This window comes from Leuciscus leuciscus (assembly GCF_965113295.1).
Source record: "Leuciscus leuciscus genome assembly, chromosome: 18".
Classification (NCBI taxonomy): Eukaryota; Metazoa; Chordata; class Actinopteri; order Cypriniformes; family Leuciscidae; genus Leuciscus; species Leuciscus leuciscus.
In genome coordinates, this window is record NC_138742.1 from 9339327 (window position 1) to 9352222 (window position 12896).

Below are 12896 nucleotides of genomic sequence, written 5' to 3' on the forward strand. Positions count from 1 at the left end.
GGCGTCTGATAAAGCAGAAAGAAGTCTAAAAATGTGCTTGGTTATGTCTAAAGCTCTCTTTAATTTGCTGTAGATCGTTAGACGAGCCATTATGTTGCTGAATACAGTAACTGGTACAAAATAACAATATGCTTTCTAAGTCATTAACTGACTGGGCGGCTCCCTTCGGTTTCAGACACAGCCATGGGCTCTTTTCATGTACCCTGATAAAATCTTAGTGAACTCTTTCAAAGCATTGGTCACAGTGACCCCTGATATTGCAGATGTCTGGTCTCCGCCCCCAGTGCGATAACGGTGTCCTAGGTATGATTCTGAGGCATGTATGTGATATACTACTATTTTTACAACCATTTCTCCAGGGGGAACCTTTCATTTGCATTAAAATGAGAGACGGGAGGAATCCACCAGAGAAAAAGCAGGCATGCAAAGCTGTCAAACCTCCTCGCAACATTTTGTCTCACACACACACTCACACCGGTTGTGTTTTTTTTCATGACTTTCCATTAAAAAAGTCCATATATATTACATATATCCCATTCCCTTACACTAACCAAACCTAGCCATCTCAGAAAACTTAAAAATTTTTACATTCTCAAAACACATCACTTATGTATAGTGTGATTTATAAGACGTTTTCCTCATGCGGAACAAAAGATGTCCCCACAAGGTCAAGGATTATGGATAATGTCATCTTCGTGGGGACATTTTGTGTTAGTGGGGACATTATGGTTTACCTGAACCACACACACACACACTAAGCCATGGATGTTTAGCGACAACCAGTTTTTATTCCCGAATATTTAGTGGAATAAACACTTTCCTCATGCAGTGTAAGAGGGCTTGTGGCCAAAACAGCTTTTCTGGGTTTTTAAATAACAGCCTGTTTTAGGACCTCTTAAAAACGTGCCATTTGCTGCACATAATTTACAACCAATTCAAAATTGACCATAAATTTTGAGGGGGAAAACATTTTTGATGTATTGTATTGTGGATGTATTAAAAACACTTGTAATTTTACATGCATGATGTAGTGCCTAGCAAGCATAAAGGGGCAACAAAAACAAAGTTAAAACGGTGTAGTAAATGTTAAGTGCAGTTCAACCTCAGGATTGTGTCTCATTTACAACCAGGAGAGGGCGCTATTGCATTGACTTTGAGTCATTGATAAGAGTAGCGAGGGAAACAGGCACTTCAATTGGAATTTATACAGTAATATCCATCTATCTATCTATCTATCTATCTATCTATCTATCTATCTATCTATCTATCTATCTATCTATCTATCTATCTATCTATCTATCTATCTATCTATCTATCTATCAAGAGGTCTAAATTATGAGTGTAATAAATGTTGTAGCATCTCTAATGTTCTCAAAGTCATAACAGTTCCTATTTTTTTATTTTTTTATAAATCTGTTTAGTAACTCAAATGCTATTTTAAACATTTCTGTTTTGTTGCTGGGGAGGTAACATGTTTACTAGCTCACCAAGAGTCCCTAATCCTATGTATGAGCAGTAGTAATAGTGATGATTGACTTAAAACTCACAAAACAGTAAACAAAATGACCTCAAAATATTGGCAAAAAAAAAAAAAAAGTCACAACCCGGCCCTGCAAACCCAATAGTGCCCAAAAAGAGGAGAAAACACACCACAGCAGAATGAGGGTGAAACGGTTTGTTTACTTCAATCTAAACAAGGGTCAGAGGGAAGAACAGAGAACAAGATCAACCACTGGAATGTACATGAATCGTAATGAAAATCTCACAGTACAACAGTGATATCATTCACAAAACCAGCCATATATTCAAGCGCTTACTGGAATGGGATGAAAAAAACAAAAAAACAAAAACACGCCCCGGTACTTTTCCCTAAAAAGAAAGTCCCGCCAGGACAATATTCCAGCTTTTTCCTCTTGCCATGACAGTCTTTAGAAATGTCATGTTCTCGGTCTTATATTTGAGATAGAGAGAGAAACACTAGAAGTCGGTTTCAGTGGATGTGCACTTTAAAAGTCAAGAAAATACTTGAGGAAAAGGGCAGATAGGACAGTAGTGATGAAAAGTGGTTTGAGTCTCATTCATTCCCCTCATCTCAGTTCAGGAACGGGACCAAAAGCGTCCTATCGGAGTAGAGACCATTTGATCTGTTCCTTAGCTGACTGTAGCACCTAGAAATAAAAAATAAATAATCCAATAAAGTTAGAACCTTCATTTAAAATATAATGTAAAACATTAGTATTATATTACTTAAACAACAAAAATTTTTTTTTATATTAATATATAAATTAATATAATTTTTTTATATTAATATATAAATTAATATAATTTTTTATATATATATATTTTATATATATAGATATATTTTATTCTCCAAAATGTATTAAATATACTATATATTAAAAAATATATAAAATTTATTATGTATTAATATAATATAATAATTTTATTCCACAATCAATCTGATAATATGAGGGTTACCGAGATAAAGTGAGACGTTTTTTAGATGTCAATCTTTAAATGGAAGAAATATTACTTGGTTATCCTTTAAATCCACTTATAATGGTTGTTATAATTAATCTGAGGCGTCATTAGGAGCTTTAAGAATATGTGAAAGTGGCTTCTGCCAATTTATTATAACCTGAAGTTTTAAATTAGGCAATGCAAAATAATTAGTCACATATAATTAGAATGAATTACCATCTTCAGAATCATTTATTTGAAATATTTTGTGTTCCTCTTCAGTAAATCCAATCACTCAGTGAGGACGGATAGACCAAACCACTCCCAAAAAACCTCACTTGTCTCCAAAGCTACAAAAGGTAATTGAATTTTAACGTGTTTGTGTTCTTGACTTATTAACGCCATCATTTTTCTTAAAAGACACACATCCATCAGGGCGCTGCTTTATGGTTTTCAATACTTAAGAGGCAAAATATTAGCACCTCCTCCTTAAGATACAGTGAGGTCCAAAAAGCCTGAAACTATGAGTGAAATTACTATATTTTTCTAATATACCCCAATTTTTTCAAAATCCTAAAACCTGTGTTTGGGGTCCAAAGGTTTAGGGTCGTAAGAACTTGCTAACCAAGGCTACATTTATTTGATTAAAAATACTAAAACAGTAATATTGTGAAATATATTCAAATAGAAAACGGTTATATTGCAATAATATATTAACATGTAATTAATTCCTGTGATTCAAAGCTGAATTACTTCAGAAATCATTCTAATATGCTCTAATATGATACATTTTTGTAGGATTTTTAGACAAATATAAAGTTTTTAAATCTTTTGTAATATTCAAAATAGCTTAACAGCCACTTTTGATCAATTTAAAGCATCCTCGCTGAATAAAAGCATTAATTTCATTCTTTCTTTCTTTCTTTAAAAAACTAAATCTTACTGATCCCAAACTTTTGAAGAATAGCGTCTCTAAAATGAAAAAAAACTGCCGAAGTGAAAAAGCAAAACTTTTACATGTAAAGGTGCGAACGTTGAGGGGAACCTTATAATCGAGTAATGCAGGCGCAGCAAAACATCCAGGAATTAATTCATCATCTTAATTTGCACAAGACGAGGCAAAGCATAACCGTATAGCAGGGAAGACGAGGAGACAGCCATTAATCACGGACACCAAAGGGATACCGTCAGCCTGTCTCAGCGCCTCTTAAACGAGAACATTAATCAGTCCACACTCACGATTACGCCAGCCGCGGGGAGCCATCGCTGGCAGACAGCCGCCAATAATTAGCCATCATGTTTACATGCGCCAGACACACGCGAGTGAAAAGTTCTTAATGTGGGAGCTGTGAAACCAGACCACCACAGACTCGTTTTCCAAATGAATCACGGATCAATTCGCAGAGCCGCTATTAAACATGAGCGGTGATCGCGACAGGTGTCGCTGAAGGAAGCGCGTGGACTTCTCTCACCTGAGTGACTGTCTGTTCTGTCAGAGGCACGTCATCGCCCTGGAACGAGATGAGAGAGGGAGATGCTGATGACTTTAGGACTGCTGGCTTGCTTGCTTCCTGTCTCGTACATGCAAGATTATTGGAAATCAAACTTAATAGCTGCCTAGCAAGTACCATAATGCTCATCAGTGGCGTCAGAGCACGAGAGATGAAGCAGAGGCAACAAATACTAATCAGATTAACATTCACATCAGTGTAATGGAAGTCAATAGAGGAGAACAAGAAGTAGTTACCCTCAAAGCAACACGGTGAACCACCTGCTGTGGGTCGCTCTCCAGGATCACACTGCAAAACAGACAATTAATCAGCGCTGCCACCGAAACAATGAGAATTTTAGGCTCAATTACGATTGTTTTCAAAAATGCATGCTTCCTTTTTTTTGGTCCTCCTTTATAGAGAAAATAGAGAAAACAGGAAAGGATGTGGACAGGATCAGGAAACAACGCTCGCCAGAATCAATCTTATGTCGGCCGCACGAGCACTAGTGGTCGCAGTGGAGTTTTCAGTGGCCGATGTCTAGACCCAGAAGGAATCTATAGACTTTTTCTGCAATGATTTTTTGGGTTTTGGTTTTATTCTATCTGTTTTATTAGTTTATGCATTCCCTGGGAAACGAACCTAAAATCTGGGCATTGCACCATTGTTTGAGCTACAGGATTGACATTTATTCATAATAAAAAGTGTTAAACAGAGCTGAAAGAGTATGACATGGTAGCTGAAAGCATAATTTAATCAAAACAGCCAGAATATCCAATAAATTCATATAAGGAGCGACTGATTTATACTATAGTATTTTATGAATGATTTGCATGTCTGCAATTCTTTAGCCGTTGATTCTGCGTGGGCCTGCTGTTTCCTAATTATTTTTTTTAAATACAGTATAAATATAATTATATAAATATGAATGACACAAATTGATTGGTTAGAATACTTAAAATATGAATTGTAATAAATTACAATAACATTTCTGTAGGTCAGAATGCACATACTGCTTTGGATAAGAGCATCTGACAAATATATGAAGGTAATTATAATGTACACTATAGGTTTGGGTTCAAGAAGATTTTTTTGGAAGAACTTAATACTTTTATTCTGATGCATCAAATTGATCAAAAGTAAAGACATTTATATTGTCAGAGAAGATTTCTATTTCACATAAATTGCTGTTCTTTTCAACTTTATACTCGTCAAATAATCGCTCAATTGAGGACGATACATTTTTTTTTATCAGATAAGAGGACGTGCGCATAAACTATGATGGAAACTCGTTTACTGAATAAATCCCTCGATGCGCAACAAAAGAACTCACGTGACTTTGCCTCAACAGTGGATGTGATTGGATAACTGGACTAACCAGTGGACCGACTTCATCACACTGCATCTCAAATTTTGGTTTGATTATTCTGAAATGCCTGAGCCAAATTGATTTGGTTTAATTCCCTCCCAGAAGCATCTCACATGATTGCGTTCCCAACACCAGGCATCAGAACGCAAGATAACATGACATCGTTTATGGCGTTTTGTCTGAGAGACACAAGTCACAAGTCAAGATATATGATGTAGGACAGAAGAGCCACAGTGGCTTTTTTACGATTGCAGCAACTTCAATTTTTATCACAGATATTTTGCGCCAATTTCCCAGAAAGTGGCGATTTTTTTCGCTTGAACACATGGGTTGAAAACGGTGCTTTATTTGCAGACGTTTTATGCAATATTCCTATTTTGTACACAAGTTAAATTCAAATAAATTCACAACTCTGGATGTGACCATACTAGTATTTCTCTCTAGCATTTTGAGCGCTGTCGAAAGGATTCTTAAACACTTCTGATTGGCCACTGCGCTCACGCACTCAAAATGCTAGAGGGAAATGCTGGTATAGTCACATTTTTTAAATTTCACAACACTAATGGAAACATAGCTATTGATCAGAAGAAATGATTCCTGAGTAACAAATCAGCATATTGGACTAATTTTCTGAAGGATCATGTGACACTGAAGACTGGAGTAATGATGCTGAATATTCAGCTTTGCCATTACAGGAATAAATTACATTTTAAAATAAATAAATTTAAATTGTAATTCACAGTATTACTGGTTTTACTGTATTTTTTGTGAAATAAATGCAGAATTGGTGAGACGCATTTCAGAAACATTCAAAAATCTTACCAAACCCAAACCTTTGAACGATAGTGTACGTACAGCAATATCTCTATGAAACTAAATTGTTTGCTTCTGTTTTTCTCTTTTTTTTTCTTTAAATGTAATACAAGTTTGAATACATTCATAATGGCTTACCCTCCATCAACAATCTCATCAACGGCCAGGAACAGACCCTCCATATTTTCAAGCAGGGCTCGCTTTTCCACATTTTTCCTAAAAAAAAAAAGAGGAAGAAAACAATCAAAGTCAAACTTTTTTGGGGGAGGGTTTCTGACAGAGACCATATAACTCATAATGAAAAAGTCTTTCCCACAGTACCTCAACATTTGGCTCAAGGAATCAAAGAGACAATTCAACACTGACATAAGCATCAGCTGTGTGAAGAAAGACAATGACTCTTATGAGATTCACACGGTTATGATAAGACAATACTGGATGAAATATAAAGCATTACCTCATTTTCATGGGAGCTGCCGATTACGTAGAAATACAGATCAATATTGCTCTTGTACACAACCGTTAGACCCTCCAGCAATGCTATTTCACCTGTGTGGAAGAGAGGAAGAATGACTCCAAGATATGACTTTATGTTGGCGAACACAAGATTTACAGTAACATAATCACTTACTGTCTGTCCTGTGTGTCTTGTTGAAGATGTTCTTCTCAAAGGCTTTCTGCTCTTTCACTGTGGGGTACGTGTCATCATAATACTGAAACAAACACAACCACTCAGTCGCAAACTAATATATGAAGCTTATAATACAGACAGAGCACTTCTATATTACTGAATTAAGTGTTAATAAACACTCTTTCATACACCTTACGCAAACAAAAAGCTTATGTTTCTAAAGGGTGTGAGTTTGAAAATGACAGACTGTTATATGGTTTTGAATAACATGAGGGTGAGTAAATGATGACAGAATCCTAAAACTGTGTTTACTTTCAGGTTTAACCCTATAAAGCCTGCTATTTGATGAATTTCAAAGGCCTCCAAATTATCAACATGATCACAACTTTGCTGAAAACCTGTTGCACACAATCTTCTACGTGGCGTCTGACTGATAGTTCATACTTTTTAGCAAGTGGAAGGCCTTTTAGTGTAATCTTAAAAATGTCCCTCTTCAGGTGTTTTTTTCAGTAAATGTAAGAATTTTAATATCGCTATTAATATTTCAAAATGAACACTTACTGGACTGAAGCAACTTAGGTTTGCTTGATTATCCATACATCATTTTCACATGTCAGGCTTTACAGGGTTAAAGGGATAGTTCACCCAAATTCTGTCATTAATTACTCACCCTCATGTCGTTCCAAACTTCATCTTCGGAACACAAATGAATATATATTTTTGATTAAATCTGAGAGCTTTCTGTCCCTCCATTGACAGCTATGCAACTGACATCATAAAGAGATCGTAAAACTAATCGAATTTCTGCGTAACACACGAGAATAAACCAAATTGGTTCTCGCACGTCAAGCGAACATGCTAAAGTTTCCGATGTGTGCGCTGATGAATTTATATGTGAAAGCCTGTTCATCATATAAAGCATTCGTGTCTCTACAAAAAAAAAATTTACTAAACCGCTCAATTCATATGGATTAGTTTTACCATCTCTTTATGAACTTTTTGAAGTGTCAGAGTGGTAGTTGCGTAGACTGTCAATGGAGGGACAGAAAGCTCTCAGATTTCATTAGAAATATCTTCATTTGTGTTTCCGAAGATGAACGAAAGTCTTACGGTTTGGAATGACATGAGGGCGAGTAATTAATGACAGAATTTTCATTTGTGAGTGAACTATCCCTTTAAATAAAACGTCACTGTATATCAACTCAAATCTGATCCTGATCCTGATGTTCATCATCTGATGATCTCACCTTAGCATAAAGTCTCTCTCCGTCATTGTCCATGATCAGAACAGCTTTTACAGTGTAGAGAGAGGGCTCCTGTCACAGCACAGACACAAACATGACAGATGACCAATGAATTACAGTCAAATTAATCAGTTGATCAGGGCAAAGGTTGAACAGACGTAAAACTGTAGCTCAGATGCCCATCAGCAACTGCTGAGGTTATAAAGTCAATATTATAATGTAATATTTCAGTATAATTTTTAACATTTTAATATAATAAGTATCCTATACACGCTGTTGCTACACTCGTATGATTGATTAGTGATTTATTGTTTAGCGGAAGTAGCGGAAGGGCTAATTGAACAGGCAATAGAGCAGATTTAACTGCCAGCGGATGATTACACTTATATTGCTATATATATATTGGGATATAGAGATAAAATCTTATTACCAGTATTAGCGTATCCATCTTGTACTGTGCAGAAGGCGCTCACTCTAGCTCCGTGTATTGAATTCCTGCGTATGTGTACTTCCGCTTACGACATGAGGTAAAAGGGCAAAACTAAGCGGAAGTACTTTGCAACGTCATTGAAAATATTGCGGGACATAAATAAATAAGAGTGTTTTAAATCGGCCTACCGAAAGCAGTTATTATTATATTATTATCTTTGTTATTATTATTATTAGAATAAAACAATAAAAAACATTAATATACACTTAATATTACTTACTAAAAACACTTAACATTAATATAACATTAACAATGACGTGAACATTACAATACAATCTATTCTACACACTACAATACACAGTCTAGAAGCACACAAATTGTAAGAATCCAGCTGTGTAAAATGTGTGTGTCAATAGCCTGTTTGGCTACTTGTGAGAGCCAAATGTTGGAAAATGTCCTCACAAATTCCATGACATTTTCTTTTTAATATTATATTTATATAATATTATATAAGCCTATATTTTATTCACTTTACACCAGTGAACTAATGCAAACAGGGCTTTAAGAGAGAAACTGGAGAGTAGCCTAAGGGATATTCTACTAGAAACGTACATTATCTGTCCTTGAATTGTTACAGTGAATAAAAAGTATTTCATCCAAAAAATTATAAAACAGGCTGATGGCTGATTTCTGTGAGTTGTTCTGTAAAGGACTGTCATTCATTAGGTTCTCAGATATTTTTTTCTTTATTAAAAACCCTTTTGAAAATTACAAATCCTGTCCTCAGCCAAATTGGAGCTACAGCTTTCATAGTTTTGTTATGCTAAAAACTGTTATTTAGAAAGAAAAAAGAAAAGAAAAAAAGTTTAAGCTGTTATCATTCACATAAATTGGTCAAAAACATGAAATTATATATAAATTCTACAATAAATACTATTTTACAACTGTCCCCATGTTTTCGGTCAGTCCTGTCATGTTTACATAAAACTACATAAAATGTGTGAAATACGCCTTTAAGGGTATGACTCAGAGGAAGTGACATCATTTGACCCAGGTGAAGCTGACATTGATCAAGGCTGAATTCTGTCATTGAATTGTTTGATTTTAAGCTTGTTTTTGTATGTTTTGTTTTTTGTGTGTGGAAGACGAGCTAAAGGGTCAAGCCCTGTCACGGTAAAACATCCCAGAAAATAATGAAAATGTTTTAAATCCAAAACATGTCTAAAAAGGTTACTGAAATTCCTTGCTTGCATGTTAACAGTTTTTTTGTTAAATGCTATGCTATGTGTGACAGGGCCTGACAGTCCTGTGACACGGCCTTACAAATGAAAGGCATTGTTCTTTTTAAAAAAAAACTTTATTGCATATAATATGCATTTACGCATGCCATAGTAAAATTTTTTTTGAATAAATAGATAACACTGTAAATATATTCTAATGAATTAGGTCCTTATTAGGTCAATATACGCTATATTGCCAAAAGTTTTGGGATGACAAAGTTTAAAGATGACTTTAATGACATCCCATTCTTAATCCGTCGGGATTTAATATGGAGTTGGCCCATCCTTTGCAGCTATAACAGCTCCAACTCTTCTGGGAAGGCTTTCCACAAGGTTTAGGAGTGTGTTTATGGGAATTTTTGACCATTCCTCTTGAAGCGCATTTGTGAGGTCAGGCACTGATGTTAGGTGAGAAGGCCTGGCTCATAGTCTCCGCTCTAATTCATCCCAAAGGTGTTCTATGGGGATGAGGTCAGGACTCTGTGCAGGCCAGTCAAGTTCCTCCACACCAAACTCGCTCATCCATGTCTTTATGGACCTTGCTTTGTGCCCTGGTGCGCAGTCATGCTGGAACAGGAACATTCCCAAACTGTTCCCACAAAGTTGGGAGCATGAAATTATCCAAAATGTCTTGGTATTCTGAAGCATTAGGAGTCCTTTCACTGGAACTAAGGGGCCAAGCCCAACCCCTGAAAAACAACCCCACACCACAATCCCCCCTCCACCAAACTTTACACTTTACACAATGCAGTCAGGCAAGTACCGTTCTCCTGGCAGCCGCCAAACCCAGACTCGTCCACCGGATTGCCAGACAGAGAAGTGTGATTCGTCACTCCAGAGAATACGTCTCCACTGCTCTATAGAGTCCAGTATCGCCGTGCTTTACACCACTGCATCTGACGCTTTGCATTGCACTTGGTGATGTAAGGCTTGGATGCAGCTGCTCGGCCAAGGAAACCCATTCCATGAAGCTCTATGCACTGTTCTTGAGCTAATCTGAAGGCCACACAGAGTTTGGAGGTCTGAAGCTGTTGACTCTGTAGAAAGTTGGCGACTTCTGCGCACTGTTGCCTCAGCATGCGCTGACCCGTTCTATGATTTTACAGACCACTTCATGGCTGAGTTGCTGTTGTTCCCAATTGCTCCACTTTGTTATAATACCACTAACAGTTGATCGCGGCATATTTAGTGGTGAGGACATTTCACGAATGGACTTATTGCACAGGTGGCAGCCTATCACGGTACCACGCTTGAATACACTGAGCTCCTGAGAGCGACCCATTCTTTCACAAATGTTTGTAGAAGCAGTCTGGAGGCCTAGTGCTTGATTTTATACAACTGTGGCCATAGAAGTGATCAGAACACCTCAATTCAATGATTTGGAGGGGTGTCCCAATACTTTTGGCAATATAGTGTATGTCCTTGGCTGAACTTTACCATAGTCTAATATTACATTAACATTAAAATTGCAATATTATTTTAAAATAGGAATGCTTATAAAAACTTAAATAAAAAACACAAAACATAACTTTTTCTGCATCAAAATCAATAAAGTCAGTCCGGTCACGCCACGTTCAGTCCTGTCACACAGGAAATGATGACATAAAAGTGTACTATTTGAGGAAATACTGATGAATTAATCTCTTTAACTGTGTAGATGAAGGTGGAGGTATATATCCACTACTATGTTTTTGTAAAAATCTCCTACGTAAAGGTAGTTATTTTACAACTATATGAGTGCGATTGAGATGAGATACGATTCTGTGATTTTGTGTAGCCTACTACAGTTGACCGAAAAGTTGCTAAAATTTCTTATGAGAATTACAAAACCAAGTTAGATACAATCAGGGACATGTGACCAATAAGAAAATGCTATTTGTATCAAAGAAATTCATTAGAAAACCATTCTAACAAATACAAATTTGTCTGTGACAGGGCCTCACATTTTAGGGGTGAAATACGTATAAAAAATTATTTTATTCAATGGCATGATATGTGTTTCTCATGGTTTAACATGTCCTCCTATGACTCAACGTTCAGATTTAAGAATAAGATATTTTTTAAGTGGAAATGTACGTTTCTGGTAGAATGTCCCCTAAATGTACTAGCCTAATTGAAAAAAACAAAGTAAAGAAACTATTCTCCTACAATGCACAATATTTAGGCCTAGCTTATGTCTATTTACAGTTTTTCTCGATTGTTTACACACATTTTCTGGTACTTGAGACACAATGACCACAACATGTAACTCATTCACCAACCACCTGAACCAATTCTGCTAAACTACAAGCACAATTCCTGCTTTACACTCAAATTGCAGTTCTAAAACACACTTTTTTCAAAACACTACACACAATTCTCTGCTTTTGGCACAATTTTCATGCAGAAAATCTCTTGTTTTCACAAGGAACACACTGCCATTCAAATATGCACACTGACTCATCACATGGGCAAACGCCCGTCACACAGTTTTACAATTAGCAATCAGAGCTTTAGCATAAAAGGGCAATAGGTTAGCTCTTCAATGGTGCAATGGATGCCAACATTGGATTTTAATTTTTTTTACTGTAACTGTATACAGTAAATTCTTCTGTTGTTTTGTATGTAGACCACTGTATGTACAACTTTGTGTTGGTTGGGATGTACAAATTGTGGGAATGTACAAATGTACATTGTTTTTGTGGGAAAAATAAAATATATTTGTTACCATGTATTTGTGTGTTCTGAGTATAAAAACAATATTCTCAAATATTTTACATCACACTTATGTATGTACTGTCTGTAGTAAGTGTAACACTGAACAAAAAAAGGCCTAAGTCATTATGATAAATGGAGAAGAAGTGTTTTCCATTCATCATAGTGTTTTACACTGAGCACATCAGTGTTCAACTATAAATGTCTATTCATTTGATGGTTTGTGTGTGTCATTTGAAAACAAAATACCATTTTGAGAAGAAATAACATTGTTTTGAATGTAAAGTTTCATTTTGCAGGAGAATTGAGGGGTTTTGCCCATTGTGTGTGTGTTTTTGGATTTGTGTGTAGAGTTCTGAGAATATGAGGCATGCTTTCAGAAAATGTGTGTAAACAATCGAGAAAAACTGTAATACCTTTACTATTGAAGCAATATTGATGTTGATAGTTTAGCCTGTGTGTCTGACCACACAGTCTGGTGAACC

At 36.1% G+C, this 12896-nt stretch overlaps 1 protein-coding gene across 2 annotated transcripts; it reads right to left on the bottom strand.

Moving 5' to 3' along the window:
- Window positions 1–1660: 1660 nt before the first annotated feature.
- Window positions 1661–8541, bottom strand: copz1 (COPI coat complex subunit zeta 1). Of its 2 annotated transcripts, none has more exons than XM_082146290.1 (9): window positions 8438–8541; window positions 8011–8079; window positions 6764–6845; window positions 6590–6681; window positions 6454–6509; window positions 6271–6348; window positions 4208–4259; window positions 3933–3971; window positions 1661–2168 (listed from the first exon to the last, which is right to left on the bottom strand). In XM_082146290.1, exons 1-9 carry the CDS (start codon window positions 8453–8455, stop codon window positions 2121–2123), a joined length of 534 nt encoding a protein of 177 aa, XP_082002416.1. In that variant the 5' UTR covers window positions 8456–8541; the 3' UTR covers window positions 1661–2120. The 2 variants fall into 2 exon arrangements, with proteins under 2 accessions (XP_082002416.1, XP_082002415.1); XM_082146289.1 differs by having other exon boundaries at window positions 3933–4031.
- Window positions 8542–12896: the final 4355 nt, after the last annotated feature.

Bases quoted from the DNA above. Each gene is read 5' to 3' on its own strand.
- copz1 (XM_082146289.1), bottom strand. The intron at 6,682-6,763 runs GTAAGTGATTAT...TCTTCCACACAG, and splicing joins CAAGACACACAGGACAGACA to GTGAAATAGCATTGCTGGAG. The intron at 4,260-6,270 runs GTAAGCCATTAT...TCTGTTTTGCAG, and splicing joins GATGAGATTGTTGATGGAGG to TGTGATCCTGGAGAGCGACC.